The 17,813-nt window shown below is 41.4% G+C and overlaps 1 protein-coding gene across 1 annotated transcript; it reads right to left on the bottom strand.

Moving 5' to 3' along the window:
- Nucleotides 1–1,648: 1,648 nt before the first annotated feature.
- prss59 (serine protease 59, putative) lies at nucleotides 1,649–16,201 on the bottom strand. The gene is made up of 9 exons (XM_063907480.1): nucleotides 14,768–16,201; nucleotides 13,320–13,501; nucleotides 12,535–12,767; nucleotides 10,718–10,853; nucleotides 8,113–8,227; nucleotides 4,003–4,204; nucleotides 2,447–2,537; nucleotides 2,058–2,260; nucleotides 1,649–1,918 (listed from the first exon to the last, which is right to left on the bottom strand). Exons 1-9 carry the CDS (start codon nucleotides 15,023–15,025, stop codon nucleotides 1,809–1,811), a joined length of 1,530 nt encoding a protein of 509 aa, XP_063763550.1. The 5' UTR covers nucleotides 15,026–16,201; the 3' UTR covers nucleotides 1,649–1,808.
- Between the last annotated feature and the right edge of the window lie 1,612 nt (nucleotides 16,202–17,813).

Raw genomic sequence — 17,813 nt, 5'->3', positions numbered from 1 at the left:
ACCCAGGTGGAGGCTTTAGAAATTCACTGTGTGTGGTGTGTGAGTGTGTGTGTGTGTGTGTGTGTGTGTGTGTGTGTGTGTGTGTGTGTGTGTGTGTGTGTGTGTGTGTGTGTGTGTGTGTGTGTGTGTGTGTGTGTGTTTGTGTGTGTGTAGCAGAGCGGAGGTCGTGCATGTCCAGCTGAGATACAGATATGGGTTCTGTTGTGAAAATAAACCCTGTCAGGAGAAGTGGGGTCACAGTGTCGGTGTTTTGGAGGTAGGTAAAGACCACACAGCTGTCAAAGGAAATCCAGCCATGCAGGACACGTCTATTTTTCCGTAACAGATGTTCCTTTAATCTTAATCCACGCACTTCAAGAGATAAAAACAGTACGATTTGTCATCTGAATTCTTACTTACTTACTTTTGCTTTCTTTAGAGAGGCCAAAAAGTTGTTTGTTTTATGAAAACCAAACTCCAATTTAATAAATCTGGCAATATTATGGCCTTTTTTAAATAAATAACAGAGTTTCTTGTACAAAGAAAAGCAGTGTTTGGCATAAAACAGCCATGTTGAACGTCAACACTTCATAAAAAGAGAAGACTTTAAAGATAAAGACATTTAATCAAATTAGATATTGAGAAGAGGTTGCACAATATGCAGATTTGGGACTCTTGCATAGGTTGTGTTTGCAAATAGCTGCTAGATCTGACTTAAAATGTTCCCAAAAATGACAAAAAGCCATCTTTTACCCTCACCACGCTTCTTCTCACACATTAGACCACACATCTCCTGCAGACGTTTCTTTTAATCTAAATCCATGCCCTACAAGAGATGGAAAACATTGATATTTGTCGTCCGGATTACAGAATTTACCAGAAGTTGTCACAGTCTCCTTGTCCCGCTGCAGATATCATCGTGCTCACGTTAACAAAACACTGTGGTTACACTGTTATCATCAAACAAGACTGAACTTGTGCAGAAAGGGACAAAGTGTGCGTGTTCCTGCAGACATGTGAAACTGGAACCACTTCTGGGCAAATTCTCAGTGGAAAAGTTTGGTTTTTTGTTTAATTGCTGCCTGTTTAAACAGGATTCTCATTGTGTATTGTTGACCATGGAACACCACAGTGGAAGGGTAATGATGTGGGTGAACTTACTCGTGACTTTTGTTTTGAAAAGCTCCTGAAGTTTCCCAAAATTGCTGTGTAACGTAGTTCCTCAACATGTATTTGTCAAGACTTTTCTTCTTAATTTTATCAGTTCTTGCACATTTTCCGACAATTACTCAATAAACAGATGTATTATTGCTATCTTATTTCCAAGTGACACATCATTTGTAATCCAACTTAAAACAACCAGACAAACCTGGGAATTATATATCACTACAATTTTTTAAAGAAGATGAAAGGACTTCTGGACGATTTCACATATACAATACAAAGTTCAAATAGTAGACTTTGGTCCGTTGACTCACATTCATTTAGCGAAGTTTAAACCTTCGGATTTAAAAGTTTTAATTGAAATGTTTATAAGAAAAAATGTAACTAGGATATCTGAGACTTGTCCAAACCGTGGAAAAGCAGCTACTCCCAGTTTAATGTGTATCCTGTACTTTCAGCTTTGCCATTTCAATTCAGAACCAAACCAAAAGAAAGACAACGGTCGTAAAAAAGTATTATTTATTCATCATTTCACTCGTTTGAAATACCCCATCTTTGTACCTTCTGTTGATAAAGTGCCTTTTAGAAATAAATCATGTCCGTAAAAATAAATCAGTCTCACTTCTATACTAATGATCTGGACACCGGTGTATTACAGCATTTAGTTATTGATTTAACCACTTCTGCAGGAGGAGGAAGACGTGGTCCCGGGCCAGAGACAGCTGGGGGAGATCCTCGCTCCGGGCCGGGTACATGTTGGCACAGTGGGCCGTTCCTGGATCAGAGGAAGAATGTTAATAAAACTGAAGTATTTTTTGCTTTCAAATCCTTTTAGAGAACATGAAACCTTCTTTTCAAACTGTAGACACAAAGTCACAGAGCTTCTCCTTCTCTCAAAGGCCACTTTTATTCACCTTTGATAAAAACAGCGGGCAGGTCGGGGGTGATGTCCTGCGTGATCCCCAGGGCGTGCCAGGGGTCGATGGATCCGTTGGGAAGCACGATCCTGGAGGAGCGGATGTCGTAGCCTCCGTAATACTCGTTGGTCTGCGCCACGGCCTCCGCCAGCTGATCTGCGCTGACGTTAAAGAAGTCGGCACACTGCTGCACGTGATACCTGCACCAGGACACACACAGCTACTATGAGGACACTGCAAGGAAGTGTACGACACGTTTTAATTTCCTTTTTCTTAAAAAAATAAAGCCTTTGTTGTGGTAATTATGGTCAGTCCAGGGGAGCAGGTGCAGGGGAGACACGATAATTCAGACTTTATTATTCAGAGATAATGTTTGATGCACTCACTTCAGAGGGAAGCCGCTGAACGGCTGGTTTGGTGAATCGGTGCTCTGGTAAAATCCAAATTCAGTGCAGGTCTGGTAGACCCACTGTCTCCCTGACAACACACAACACATTGAAAATTACCTATGCAGCATTTGGGGTTTTTTGTACACACACGAGAAACAAACAGAAAATAAGAAGGAAAATAACAGGCAATAAATATCAAACAAAAATAAAGAAATGAATAAAAGGTAAAATAGAAACTATATTTATAAATTTACAAATAAGAAAAAAAGTCAATCATTTATGTTTCATTTAATTAATTTCTAGAATTTGTTCTAAGAGGAACAGGCTGTTGATAACTTGAACTATACATATTTAAAACAGGATATCTGAGAGAGCACTTTGCACGATAATCTTTGTAAAAATTTAAATTGGGATTAACCAGCCTCATGCTGGGAATGACATCTGAAGAAGCTGCTAAAAGATCACAGTAGAGGAACAGGCAACGGTTTTCAATTGAGTGTTAAAAGTAATTTTTCAAATAAAAGTGTTTTTGTTCCTGCAGGTCAACTGAAGCCCTTTCAGTTCATTTAATCAAAAGGCGTTACCAACTCAGAGCAGGTACATCTACTCTGAGTGTAAAATGGCTTCACACTGAAGTATTTACTCAGCCCCAATTAGGAGGAAGAATCAAACTGAACCCCACAGGACAAGGTAGGAGGGGGGGGTTTATGTGGACACATCCCAGTGGCTTTTTAAGAGACCACTTCCTGCTCCAGTGATACCACTCCACATGAAACTGGAACCACAGCGCAGGGCGGTCGGGGGGGGGGGGGGGGGGGGGGGGGGGGGGCACAACTACGAATATAGAGAGCCCATTTCAGGTTAAACATGCAAAGGCGGTCCCCAATACTGAGCGCCCCGACACGTTAGATAAACTGAACGTCGGATTTTCCCACATTTTTAGCGTTACTGGTATTACAGAAGATAACATGTAACCCTAACTCATGCAAAGTCATCCTCCAAGGGGGGTTTCCACACTTCGAACTTTATGCCTAAAATCCAGATATTTTTAAAGGTTCCTCAAATTAAGTTTCCCAGTTATTTTTTCATAATGTGCTCTGAGTTTTCTGATAATAATGAACAACAAATGATTAAATAATACAACAATAATTACAGTCATTCATTATTTAATACAACCATTTCTATTTTATTTTAATGTATTTAAGTTGTATATGTTTATATTTTGTTATGTGTGCCCTCTAACAATATTATTTCTTAAAATGCAAATCAAAAAAATAAAAGTTAAATATTGAGTCTTATCGAAAAACAAAAACAGCAAAGGAAATTCCTAGAAACCAGTGGGTACCAAACTAAATGAGGAATGATTATGAATAGGAAGTACCTTTATTTACATATCACTTCCTGTATGAGACTGAATCTCTGTCATCAGAACAAAACCAACCCCAAAAATAAAAAGGGACAGACAAACAGCGGAGTATTTAAAACAGAAGGCCCTAAAATAACCCTGTTTACCCGAACACAAACACCAGTTCCCAGCACTCATCCACACCCACCTCCTCCTGCGGCCGGCCCGTCCCATGATGCATTAGTCATCTCCTTCAGGTAGTTGTTGAAGCCGACGTCCAGACATTTAACGGAGAAGGTTTCCATCATGAGGCGGGCCACGGCGGCGTAGCGTTCGTACGGCTCCCCCAGCGACGAGTCGGCCATCACCCCGCACAGCAGCTTAATGGTGATGTTGGTGCCCATCACTCCCTGAACACACAGAAGAGAGGGAGGGGGGAGAAAATTCATCCACATTTACAGGTCTTGTTCTTGAGTAAAAGTAGAAGTACTCAGGTCTTGTTCTTGAGTAAAAGTAGAAGTACTCAGATCTTGTTCTTGAGTAAAGTAGAAGTACTCAGGTCTTGTACTTGAGTAAAGTAGAAGTACTCAGGTCTTGTTCTTGAGTAAAAGTAGAAGTACTCAGATCTTGTTCTTGAGTAAAGTAGAAGTACTCAGGTCTTGTACTTGAGTAAAAGTAGAAGTACTCAGGTCTTGTACTTGAGTAAAGTAGAAGTACTCAGGTCTTGTACTTGAGTAAAAGTAGAAGTACTCAGGTCTTGTACTTGAGTAAAGTAGAAGTACTCAGGTCTTGTACTTGAGTAAAAGTAGAAGTACTCAGGTCTTGTACTTGAGTAAAGTAGAAGTACTCAGATCTTGTACTTGAGTAAAGTAGAAGTACTCAGGTCTTGTACTTGAGTAAAGTAGAAGTACTCAGATCTTGTACTCGAGTAAAAGTAGAAGTACTCAGATCTTGTACTCGAGTAAAGTAGAAGTACTCAGATCTTGTACTTGAGTAAAGTAGAAGTACTCAGGTCTTGTACTTGAGTAAAGTAGAAGTACTCAGGTCTTGTACTTGAGTAAAGTAGAAGTACTCAGGTCTTGTACTTGAGTAAAGTAGAAGTACTCAGGTCTTGTACTTGAGTAAAGTAGAAGTACTCAGGTCTTGTTCTTGAGTAAAGTAGAAGTACTCAGATCTTGTACTTGAGTAAAGTAGAAGTACTCAGGTCTTGTACTTGAGTAAAGTAGAAGTACTCAGGTCTTGTACTTGAGTAAAGTAGAAGTACTCAGATCTTGTACTTGAGTAAAAGTAGAAGTACTCAGATCTTGTACTTGAGTAAAGTAGAAGTACTCAGATCTTGTACTTGAGTAAAGTAGAAGTACTCAGGTCTTGTACTTGAGTAAAGTAGAAGTACCAGAGTGTAGGAATACTCTGTCACAGTGAAAGTATTCTAAATGTTCCTCCAGTGAAAGTAGAAAGTACTCTCCTCTAAATGTACTTAAAGTAGCGACAGTAAAAGTAGTCATTGTCTGATTGGTCCATTTCAGAATAATATCTCTGATATGTTTTATAATGATTGATCATTAAAGTGTTCTCAGAGCTGGTAAAGGTGCAGCTAGTTTGAATGGCTTTGTATACTGCAGGGTAGCTGCTGGATTTACTGCAGGTGAACTAAAGTCTGATTTAAGGGCTGATTATATTTACCGTCATTAATCCTAATCTGCCTAGCAACTAAAGGGATTGAATAAATGAAGCGGAGTAAAAGTTAAAGAGGAGAAATAATCAGTACCTCATAATTGTACAGTACACCACTGAGTGTAGAAATACTGTCTGACCTGTAGTCCTGCATCCATTAATTCCCATGTTTTATTTAGGACGAAACACCCCCAAAGAGACCTCTTTACTCTTCTATGACTTTAAACTGAATATATTTGAGTTGTGGAGGAAACAACACATTTGAGGACACCATCATGGGCGTTTAGACCTTAATAACTCCTATATAAAGCTCAAACCCTACCAACCATCCATTCTTTTTGCCATGGATGTGCACTGATTTTATTTTATTAATGTGTGCTTGCTCTTCATTTATCATCTGCTTCTTATTCTGCAAATAATTTGCTGTAAATGGGACGAATAAAGGATTTCTTTGCTCTTCTATGAGCACAAACTGAATATATTTGAGTTGTGGATTAATAAAGACATTAAGGGATGTAACATTGTGCTTTGGGGAAACACTGAACACTAACACTACTGAGAAAATGATCCACAATCTGTATTTGCAGCTCCACTTCTATCCCTGCATCCTCTGGGTAAGAAGAGAAACTGTTAGCACTTGTTCTTCAAGCTGCAGCGTTACATAACATCCTTCCGTATTTTTATAAAAGCCCCCCATTGATAACCTCTCAACTGTGAAGCCACGGCTCGGCCTCCTCTGATTGAGTTACACCTCCTAACTCTTACCCAGATTCCTGAGCGGTACCTAAAACCTGCTAGTTTTCTCTGAGCTCGGCTCTTTGTGTGCGAGAGGCAGCTGCCGGCTGCGTCGGTCCGCCGGCGGCTCCTCTCTGCTCTTTTATAAGCGTCTCTTTAGCCCTGGGGGCGACAGGAAACCAGAGAGACCACAGAGGCTTTTGTTACTTTTTTACATCGGCTTATTGGTAACCGGACTCACGTCTCCTCCAGGCTCCAGGGGGACGGGGAGGGAAACAAGGGAGGGGGGGGAAACTGGTAAAAAAAAAAAGAAACCAAACTGGGAAAGAAAGACGACAGACGAACAGTAAAAAGATAATAAGAAAACATGGTGTGTGTGTGTGTGTGTGTGTGTGTGTGTGTGTGTGTGTGTGTGTGTGTGTGTGTGTGTGTGTGTGTGTGTGTGTGTGTGTGTGTGTGTGTGTGTTTCCACAGGATCTGGATGAGGGCAGGGCGATATCATTTCATTTAATTGTAGTGGGATTCAGTCCACAGTTGGAATTGTGTTTCACAGTCTGCAAGATTTAAGGGTGTTTTGTTGGCTCTTGAAATAAAGAAAAATGGCTTAGGAAATCTGCACAGAAAACAGCACGAAAGTGCCAAAACTAGAAGTACTTTTGTGCAGAGTGGTCATTTTTGGAGTCAAATGCAGTGATGTAATTTATCACTGGATTTGAATCGATAAGTGAGCCAATAATGTGTTCATTAATGCAGCAGGAAAAGGTGATGCCTACTTTAATGACTCTTATACTGCCAGGTAACGTACTCAATAATAGTCAATTAAAATGCATTGGTTGTTTTAATTACTTGGAAAATCTATGTAAATACAGTATATGTGTAAGACTTCAAAAACTAAAAAGGCTCCAGACGATTGTTATTTTCCTCCTCAATTAATCTGCAGATTCTTCCTGGGTAAATTGTTTATAAAACCTCAGAAAATTATGAAAAATGTCCATTCCTGTTTCTCAAATGTGTCTTCATGTCTTGTTTTGTCAGTCTAAAGCCAAAAGGTATTCCTTTTATAGATAATTAAACAGAAACAAGCAAGAAATCTTTATATTTGAGAGTCTGAAAACTCTATTTTCTGACAATTTTGCATAAAAAGTGATCGACTAAAATAATTGACTGAGTTGAAACTTAACTAAAATTAAACTCGTCCATCCTTCTCACCTTTCAATGTTCTCTAACTCACTCTGACTCATCACCTATAATGCTCCTCCCTCTACAGTAAGAAAGCAAAGCGTCCCCAGGAGCAAACCTGCAGACCCTCAGCATCTCCAAACCATGCAGCGTGTTTATGTTTCAGTTTACTGACGGGTCTGCAACCCTCCTTCACCTCATAGCTGCCCTCCACTCAACCGGGACTCTGGGTCACCCGCTGACCTACTAAAGGCTCTGCACACACCGTTCAGTGTGCATTAATCACAGGCGTATCTGATGTCATGTTTTTATTACACATGTATGTCCTTCCTAATGGTGTTTAGTAAAATATAGCTGGTGATATTTCATCTATAAAAACGTGTATTAAAGTTCAGCTCAGTCATTTTTCCCAGGCTACTATTCTTTATGCTAAGCTAGCCACCTGTTTACTCTAGCAGAACTTAAGATACACTTTTATTTGAAGCCCTCTTTCAGCTGAATTAAGAATTTACAATGACAAGGTAGCATTAGCTGGTTACTTAGCATTAGCTATGCTGGCCTCGCCCCTCCAAATATGTTCAATTTTGGCTCCAAAAAAAGAAGATGGTGACACGCCCACTTCTTCTTGCATACAGTCTCAGCTATAGGCTGGTTAATCAGACTGGTTCCTGCTTCTTAAATCCATGTTTTGCGAAGTGTTAGTGATGTTTAGTATTGCGTGTACTCTCACCTCAAACCCCCGGTTGTCTTCATTGTACTGGACCACGTCCATGAAGTTTCCAGCCAGCGTTTCCAGGAAGTAGGCCGAGTCCATCTCTGTCTGGATCTGCAGCTTTGAACATAAGCTGAAGAGGGAGAGAAGAGGAGGTCCAACAAGGTCAGGGAGAAGAGTACTGCTAAACATCCGTTAGCATTGTCATTGTGAACATTTACAATGGTAGTGTTAGCATTTAGCTTTGTCTAACAGAGCCGATAAAGAGTCCTCTCCTGCTGATGTTCAGGTGTATATCAGTATGTAGAGTCTCTACTTTAAAGAGTCCTCTCCTGCTGATGTTCAGGTGTATATCAGTATGTAGTGTCTCTACTTTAAAGAGTCCTCTCCTGTTGATGTTCAGGTGTATATCAGTATGTAGTGTCTCTACTTTAAAGAGTCCTCTCCTGTTGATGTTCAGGTGTATATCAGTATGTAGTGTCTCTACTTTAAAGAGTCCTCTCCTGCTGATGTTCAGGTGTATATCAGTATGTAGTGTCTCTACTTTAAAGAGTCCTCTCCTGCTGATGTTCAGGTGTATATCAGTATGTAGTGTCTCTACTTTAAAGAGTCCTCTCCTGCTGATGTTCAGGTGTATCAGTATGTAGAGTCTCTACTTTAAAGAGTCCTCTCCTGCTGATGTTCAGGTGTATATCAGTATGTAGTGTCTCTACTTTAAAGAGTCCTCTCCTGCTGATGTTCAGGTGTATATCAGTATGTAGGTCTCTACTTTAAAGAGTCCTCTCCTGCTGATGTTCAGGTGTATATCAGTATGTAGTGTCTCTACTTTAAAGAGTCCTCTCCTGCTGATGTTCAGGTGTATATCAGTATGTAGTGTCTCTACTTTAAAGAGTCCTCTCCTGTTGATGTTCAGGTGTATATCAGTATGTAGCGTCTCTACTTTAAAGAGTCCTCTCCTGCTGATGTTCAGGTGTATATCAGTATGTAGTGTCTCTACTTTAAAGAGTCCTCTCCTGCTGATGTTCAGGTGTATATCAGTATGTAGAGTCTCTACTTTAAAGAGTCCTCTCCTGCTGATGTTCAGGTGTATATCAGTATGTAGCGTCTCTACTTTAAAGAGTCCTCTCCTGCTGATGTTCAGGTGTATATCAGTATGTAGTGTCTCTACTTTAAAGAGTCCTCTCCTGCTGATGTTCAGGTGTATATCAGTATGTAGTGTCTCTCCTGGGACATGTCTCCATGCTTTAATGTTCAAAAGCTCTTTATTTTTCTCATACTGCCTGTGCTGCAGCACCTCTTTTCACCCTCTGTCTGAAACCAGAGCCAAGTCTGCTCTGATTGGTTAGCTGGCCGGCTTTGTTGTGCTCTCCAAGAGTGTATAAACGTACACTTGTCTGTGGAAAACTATGGAAAATTACAGCCTCCTTGCCTTCCTGTAAGACCTTTGCTCCTGCACTGAGTATAAACAACATGCTGACGACACGATGACTTTAGAAATGACTGCAGTTCCTGTATGATGAAATTGTGACGCAAACATGCGAGTCATTGCGGTTTGGGAACCGGACAAGCCTCGCAAAAAAACAAAACCCTTTCTGACCGTTGTGTCTGCATGAGGACATGTGGTCAGTGCAGACTCAGAGTCGAGGCTTCAGTGGGAGAGTATTAGCCCTGTGAGACGAAACCACAGCCATTTAAACCCCTTTATGCATCTATTGACTGACCTCACAGACCCTATAATTACCCAGAACAGGCAGATATAACGACTGCTAGGAATAACGTCATTCCTAAAAACTAGGGAAGAAAATCCTGTAAAACGTTGATGAGAGAAACTTTAGAACTATTTTTAATGAACTTTATCTTGGAATCAAGCTTTTGAAATGACATTTGAACCATGTGTTACTCCAGCTATCAATTGAAAAACTTAATGATGAATAAAACGTGTAGTTTGGTGAACAGGTGTGACATTTACAACTAGTATTGGTGATCAATCTAAAATAATTACCTGTAAATAAACCGGACTACCTACTGATAATAGGGCTGCAACTAGAGCCTAATTCCAATATAACTCAATCGATGAATTAGTTGTTATGTTATCATTATATCAGCTTGTGGCCATTACTTCTGGAATAATACATCATCCAGCAATAGCAGTTATCTGGAAAGACCTTTATGTATCGAACCATCTCAAAGCACCTTTTATATTTAGCTTTTACCTCCGAAGAACAAGCTAAAAGAAGTTCAATTGCTCTGTTTTTTTTTAAAGACTTGGTTTATTTATCCACATAAGTTTAGAATGTAGACCAATAAGTGTGTCTTTTAAAACCATGTGGTGCTAAAGCTGTGCGTTAAATAAAAAGGACCCCCGAGATACTAAGGAGGACTCAGTCCCTGCTCGGAGAGGACAGTCCATCGGCTTTATATTTTGTTTCCTAAAAGCATGTTTTTAAATGAGCTTTGGTATGTTGGGATAGCTTTTGGTATATTAATGATAAGGGGAAAGTAATGGCATATTTATTTGTCTGAGCTGAGAAAGAATATCCCTGAATCCCTGAATCATCCAAGCGTTTGGTCCGCTCAAACTTCTCCCTAAACGACGGGATAATGAATTGAAGAGCGACTGTACTTGAAGTCTTTGGTGATGTTGTCGTAGGTCGTGGGGTCCTTCAGGAGCTTCACGAGGGTACTCGAAGCCTCTTCCACAATCCGGGGGCAATCTGCATTCTCCGAGGCCAGCGAACGCCACACAACCTCCAAGTACTCTGTTAAAAAAAAACACAGACAGACGGAGGGGGTGGACACTTAAAGCTGGGAGGCTATAAAAAGCCCACAATAATACACAACAACCCCGGTTAAACACACAGGGCTGCAGAAGCACCAATCCGCCTTCAAAAGAACTCACAGGAGCCCAGATTTAGTCCAGAGCCTGTGAAAGGGTTTATTTTGAGAGGTTTGGAGTGAAATGATGGGTCTCAAGCAAAAAGATTTCCCAGTTTATGAAATCCTCAAGAGAGAAACTGCACATGACTAAACCTGGCTTCATTTCCACTCTGACAGGTCTTATTTCTGGTCCTCACAAAGTGCACAGTACACACTTCACTTTCCTTCGTTTATGTCTGACCCGTGACTAAGTGGACGATTACAAATGATGACTTACTATCTCATTATTATGAACTACTCTCTCACTATTTCGACTGACCTTCTTGTATTTATGACTTAAACCTCATTATTATGACAGGTTGAGGTCTGGAGTGAAATGATGGGTCTCAAGCAAAGAGAATTTCCCAATTTATGAAACTCCTCAAGAGAGAAACTGCACATGACTAAACCTGGCATCTCTTCCACTCAGATTTACTGCACTTGTCTTATTTCTTGTCCTCACAAAGTGCACAGTACATATTTTAAAATGCTTTGTTTATGTCTGACCCGTGACTAAGTCGACGATTACAAAAACACACAATCTCTTTTGTATATGTTGTCTGAATTCAGTGTCCGAAACAAGTACTTATTTATAACTACAGTATTTACTCCTTTTCATTCTCTGTATTTTATTTATCTCATGTGTATAAATATATGTCTTGTGCATGTTTTTATTGAACTGTTTCATGTGTGGGATTTTCTTGAGATCTTCAGCTCGTGTTAGGCTGCATTGTTGGAGGAGCTAAGATTGTTAGAAGATATACTTAATAATCCAAAATGTTTCCACTGTTTTACTGCACTTGTTTTGTTTCTTACTTTTTATGTCCTTACAAAGTGCACAGTACATATTTTGTGTTTATTATGACCTTTAAAACAAGTGGAGGATTACAAACACACAAATGTTTGGGTATATTTCGTCATAATTCATCATCAATTTCCCACACTTACTGTGCACTACGTTTTATATTCTGGTTACGTTCTTCTGTCTAACACTTTTCTTATTCTTGCATCCTAAGTGTTTCTCATTGTTTGAGGAGACTGGGACTCCAGATATTCACTGCCAAAGACAAGAAAGCCTTTTAATCTTCACATCTTTTAAACCCGGAGAGACCAAACTCTCCCTGGTAGTGATGCCGAAATAACAGCCTGACTTCGCAACACCACGTACACTCTGCTGTGTGTGTGTGTTGTCTCAGATAACATCTTAGGGTCAAAGGGTGTGTGTTGAATGTTTGTGAGGTATTCAATATAGTGCGTGTGTGTGTGTGTGTGTGTGTGTGTGTGTGTGTGTGTGTGTGTGTGTGTGTGTGTGTGTGTGTGTGTGTGTGTGTGTGTGTCAGGTCATTGTTAAGAGCTACTTTGTCCTGCAGCCTTCCAAAAAAAAGAACAACAGGCCAAATATTATTTTGTGTTTTCATTATTGTGTGTGTGTGTGTGTGTGTGTGTGTGTGTGTGTGTGTGTGTGTGTGTGTGTGTGTGTGTGTGTGTGTGTGTGTGTGTGTGTGTGTGTGTGTCTCTTCCTACCTGGGAAATTAACGGTAGCGTGAACAGGGGCACTGGTGGCCACAGAGGCGTGGACCAGGTGGGGGTACTTCAGTCTGAACCAGGCGGCCAGGGATCCCGGGTACGAACCTCCGAACGCCACCCACTTCCTGTTGGCCAGCCCGCGGGCCTCCGCCATGACGGTGCGGAAGTGAGCGAGGTCGGCCAGCGCCTGACGACTGCTGAGGAAGCGCAGGTTCTCCGTGCTCAGGTCGCTGCATGGAGACAAGAGGGGGGGGGATTAAATACAAATATAGTATAGTGAGCATCTGCTGGGGGATACTCTTACCATAGACAGACTCACAATGGGAATTTATGGGGGGGGGGGGGGTTTTATGTAAGTGAACCCATAAAATACTGCATGGTCTTTCAAATGATCTTATTTTAAGGGCAGGACTTTCTGTTTGGACGCAGCGCTGCCCTCTGCTGTTCAGACAGCTGCACTGGGATCAGATGCTGACGCATGAAGCTGGCTGCACATTAGCTGGTTGTCCTTTTTGCTGATTCCCACAGACTGGGTTGTGGATCAGAGTTGCTGAAATAAAGTTCATTACTGTTGTCGACTGCACACCCAGACAAACCAAAGAAGAAGTAAAACCTCCAGAGTTTGAGATGGAAACAGATCCAGAAATATATATTAACAGGCAAGAAAAAGAACAAAACACAGATAGAATATGATGTAGGGCATCTCTGATATTGAACTGAGGATGAGATTTTGACACATATCTGTCATGTGTCACAAAGTCTACCAGCAAGGTCAAGCGTACCTGGTGGGACGGCTCTTCCCGTAGAAGCGATGCTCCAGCATGAGGCAGAGCGCTCCCAGCTTCTCTGCGTAGGTGAGCCAGGTGCCGTTCTGCATCCAGGCCGGGTTCGCCGGGCCCTCCCCCCCGATCATCAGGAACACGGGACCCTCAGGCTTGTAGAAGGCTTCATTTACAAAATACCTCTGAGGGGGGAGGGGGGGGAATACACATTGATGGTCAGGGTGGCAAACAAAAACACTTTTTGTTGGAGGGAGATGTTTGGAAGCCCATTTAGGCCACAGAAAAGAAACAAATATCCTAATAATGAGATAGTAAGTCCTAATAATGAAGTAGTTCATATTAATGAGTAAGTAAGTCATAATAATGAGACTTTAAGTCCTAATTAGGAGAAAGTAAGTCAAATAATGACATTTTAGGTGATAATGAGATACTAAGTCAAATAAAGAAATTATGTGGCATTAATTGGTTTCCATAGACAGGCCACTGCACACTGATACAACCATGTAACCGTACAACATTTATGATGCTTTTAACCTAAAATAAGCTCATGAAAAGCAGGTGAAGTAGTATATTTATCTTTTAAGGAAGACTAGGCTATTCAAAGAACAATGAATCTAGTAACACATGTGTGTATTGATCTTCTAGTTCTGGTTTTAGTCTGTGCACATCAGATTATGTATGTGTTTTAGTACACGGTATTAGTACAAAGCTTTAAAGGCTTTATTGCCATGTGCATATCCAGCAGTGGCTCAGTCAGTAGGGGCTTGGACTGGGAATCTTAGGGTCGCCGGTTCAAGTCCCCGAACAGACTTGAAATATGGAAAGTGGACTGCTACTTGGAGAGGTCCCAGTTCACCTCCTAGGCCCTGCTGTGGTGCCCTTGAGCAATAGCTGCTCACTGCTCCTAGTACTAGGATGGATTGAGGACCAATTTCACTGTGTGTGCATGTATGTGATTAATAAAGAGGGTTTCATCCTCCGATTCTATTCTATGCAGATACAGCTTTAGCTACACAAATCTAAAGTCCCAGGCTCTTCCAACAATGAAACATATTAACTAATAAGTCATAGATAAATAAAACAGTGCAGGGGAAATATTGCTGCAGGGATAACAAGCATAATACCACAGTGAGAGGAAAATACGTAAAAAATAAAAGCAAAATTAAGAAAATAACACAAATATGTCAAATCTGAATTAAAATGTGCAAAGGTTCACAGTATACACTCTGAAAGATGATGCAACGTACAGAGATATAATCTTAAAGCGGAAACTACTACCTCTAATATGCACTGTTTCCTTTACAGCCTGGTACTTCAGCATCATGCACTTCCTGAAACTCTCTTATGGGTTTGGTTTTTGGCCCCCCAAGCTTTCCCCATGATGTTGTGGGGTCTTCACTGCAGGACCAGTTTAATCAACATATATTTAAACCACTTTTAGGACTTACTTGCTTCCACTCCCTGCTGTCTGCTCCATTGAAGTGATCCAGTTGTTGGGTGAACCACAGCTCCTCACAGACCCCCCCCTGTCTGCATGTGTACTCCTGCCCTGCATTGGACCTCCTGAAGCCCTTAAACCCCCCCTCCGCAACGACACACAGAGACACCAACACACATAAAGCAACGGAGGACATGAGAAACCCACTCCTCTGTAAAGCCATGATATCAACAGGGAAGCAGGCAGGAGGCATGTGACTCAGTTCCATGTGGTCACGTGATCTCGTGCTTCTTCTTCTTCTTCTCTGGGTTTAATGGCGGATCGCAACCAACTGTAAGGTGCATACCGCCACCTACTGTACAAGAGTGTGTAACATTATGTCATTTACCCTTAAATTCTGCTCACCAGCCTTGTGTTATTGAAGCCTTCTTGGTGACTCTTACCCCCTCTCCATCTGTTCCCAGTATCCCCATTAAATCCCAGTCCCTCCCCGCCTCTTGGACTTTATCATGTAGCCTTTCTCTTTCTACTGCATACATGGCACAGTGAAGTATGATATGTTCAACCTGTTCTTTCACTCCACAGTTCCCACATTTGTCACTATTCCTTTTCCCCAGTACAAACATGGTGCCATTTAAACCTGTGTGATCCAATCTGAGTCTGGTTCTGATGATGTCCTCCCTTCTGTTCCTTTCTTTGTAGTTCTTTGTTATCACTGACCTTTGTATTTTATGGTACCCCTTTCCTTTATGGTCTTCCTCCCACCTTTTCTGCCATATCTTGACTCCTTTCTTCTTAATCACTGCTTTTCCTTCTCCTTTTCCGAGTGGAACTGGTACTGTTATTTCCTTTTGTCGTGCCCCTTTTGCTAGTTTATCAGCACACTCGTTCTCTTTCAGCCCCTCATGCGCTGGTACCCAACAGAACTGTACATCCATGCCACCTCTGTGAAGCCTTAGCAAACTATGGTACAGTTCAATGGTTAAATCTTCTCTGACAGATGTTGTTGACTGAATGCTTTCCAACAAAGCCATTGAATCTGTGCGTACCACCAACTTATCTGGTCTGACCGCTTCCACCCACTGTAACCCAATAATGACTGCCACTATTTCGGCTGTATACACTGATAACTGATCAGATAGTCTTTTGGAAATAGATATTTGGAACTCCGGGACATACACACCAATTCCCACACACTCCTGTTTGTTCTTAGAACCATCTGTATATATTTTGAGATACCTGTAGTAGTTGCTCCTCAGGTAAATACTTGTTTTAACTCCTGCTTCATTTGCCATTGTCTTTTCTTTTCCAGAATACTCATATCGATCTTTACTTCTGGGAATAGCCGAGGTGGAACGCTACTCACTGGGGTGGTCCTGGTGAACCCTAAGGCCCCCATTCCATATTTCTTCATTTCTTCATCCCTTGTCCACCCAAACCCTAACCCCTGGAACTTTGAATATTCCCAGCATCCCTGCATAGTCTTCTTTGCAGGGTTTTCTTCTCCACTTCCTTTCAGCCTGACCCAATATGCGAGTGCCAGTTTCTCCCTTCTTAACTCAAGCGGTGTTTCTCCTGCTTCTATAAGTACTGCGCTAATGGGGGTTGATTTAATAGCTCCTATACATAATCGCAGTGCTCTGTACTGTAGTCTGTCCACTTTTTCCAATGATGTCTTTGCTGCTGCTCCATACACTATACTACCATGGTCTATCGTTGCCCTCATAACAGCCCTATAAATGTCAATTAATGCCTGTTTATCTGCCCCCCAGTCGCATCCGGCCACCGCTCTTAATAGGTTAATGACTTTTTTGCATTTTGTTTCCAGATGTTTGATATGTGTGTTCCATGTATATTTGCTATCCAGCCATAACCCCAGAGACTTAAATCCAGCCACCCTCTCCATCGGCTGCCCATTTAATGTTAACTTTTCTGTACCAACCTTTCTCTGATTTGAAAACATCATGTGACATGACTTGCTTGTTGACAGCTTGAACCCACTCATATGACCACTTCTCCACTTTCTCTATTGCTTCTCTTATACTATCTACCACATATGGCACATTTCTCCCCCTCGCCCATATGGCCCCGTCGTCTGCATAGAGTGCTGATTTGATGCATCCATCTAAATGTGTAAATATGTCATTTATCATGATGTTAAACAATATAGGGCTGATTGGACTCCCCTGTGGGATACCATTTTTAATTTCCCAATCCTTGGATACTTCTGCTCCAACCTTGACTCTAAATTTCCTACCTGTTAAAAATTCCATTATCCAATTACACATCCTCCCTCCAACACCCACTTTACTTAATTTAATGAGCAGCCCTTCCCTCCAAATAGAATCATATGCTTTTTCAATGTCAAAATATCCTATTGCCATCAACTCTTTCATTTTCAGTGTCTTCTCCACCTCGTTCCTTACTCTAACTAGAGCATTATTGTGGATCCTGTGAACCCTCTCCCTTTCATGCGAAAGCCTACAAACTATAATCTTCTCCATCCATTTGCATAAGTGGGATGTCAGCGCTATAGGCCTATAGTTACTAGGATTAGCAGGATCCTTCCCTGGCTTGTTAAATGGTAGAATTACTGCCCTTTTCCAGCAACTCGGCATAACTCCATCCCTCCAAATTTTGTTAAAAAGTCTCCGCATTAGCTTCACTGGTTCCACTGGTAACTGTCGGAACATTACATAGCATAACTGGTCCTGTCCTGGGGCAGTATAGCCAGTACCTTGCAAGGCTATTTTGAGTTCCCATATTGTAAAATCCATATCCATGGTTGACATTTCATTCTCTCTCTTCCCTCTCACATTCACATTCTCTCTGAGTGCACGCTCTTTCTGCTGCCTATGTGTATCATCGAGGTGCTCACCACTATGTACTGCAGCAAAGGCCTTACCTAAGACATGCGCCTTCTCCTTGTCTGTTAATGCCATCCTCTCCCCATCAACCAAGGCTGGGATTTTAACCGACTTCTTCTTCCCACTCATTTTTTTAAGCATGGACCAGACATCCCCTAACTTTACTCCTCTGCCAATAGTGGAGCAGAA

Source organism: Eleginops maclovinus, chromosome 18 (genome assembly GCF_036324505.1).
Source record: "Eleginops maclovinus isolate JMC-PN-2008 ecotype Puerto Natales chromosome 18, JC_Emac_rtc_rv5, whole genome shotgun sequence".
Taxonomy (NCBI): Eukaryota; Metazoa; Chordata; class Actinopteri; order Perciformes; family Eleginopidae; genus Eleginops; species Eleginops maclovinus.
Note: the sequence above shows the minus strand (reverse complement) of the source record. Positions and strands in the feature narration are given on the sequence as shown.

What these genes read in the sequence shown, in the direction of transcription:
- prss59 (XM_063907480.1), bottom strand. Translation starts at nt 15,025, where the DNA reads ATGGAACTGAGTCACATGCCTCCTGCCTGCTTCCCTGTTGATATCATG. An exon ending in AACATCACCAAAGACTTCAA is followed by an intron (nt 8,228 to 10,717) that starts GTACAGTCGCTC and finishes CTCCCTCTTCAG; the next exon opens with CTTATGTTCAAAGCTGCAGA. An exon ending in CGGGCCGGCCGCAGGAGGAG is followed by an intron (nt 2,538 to 4,002) that starts GTGGGTGTGGAT and finishes GTGTGTTGTCAG; the next exon opens with GGAGACAGTGGGTCTACCAG.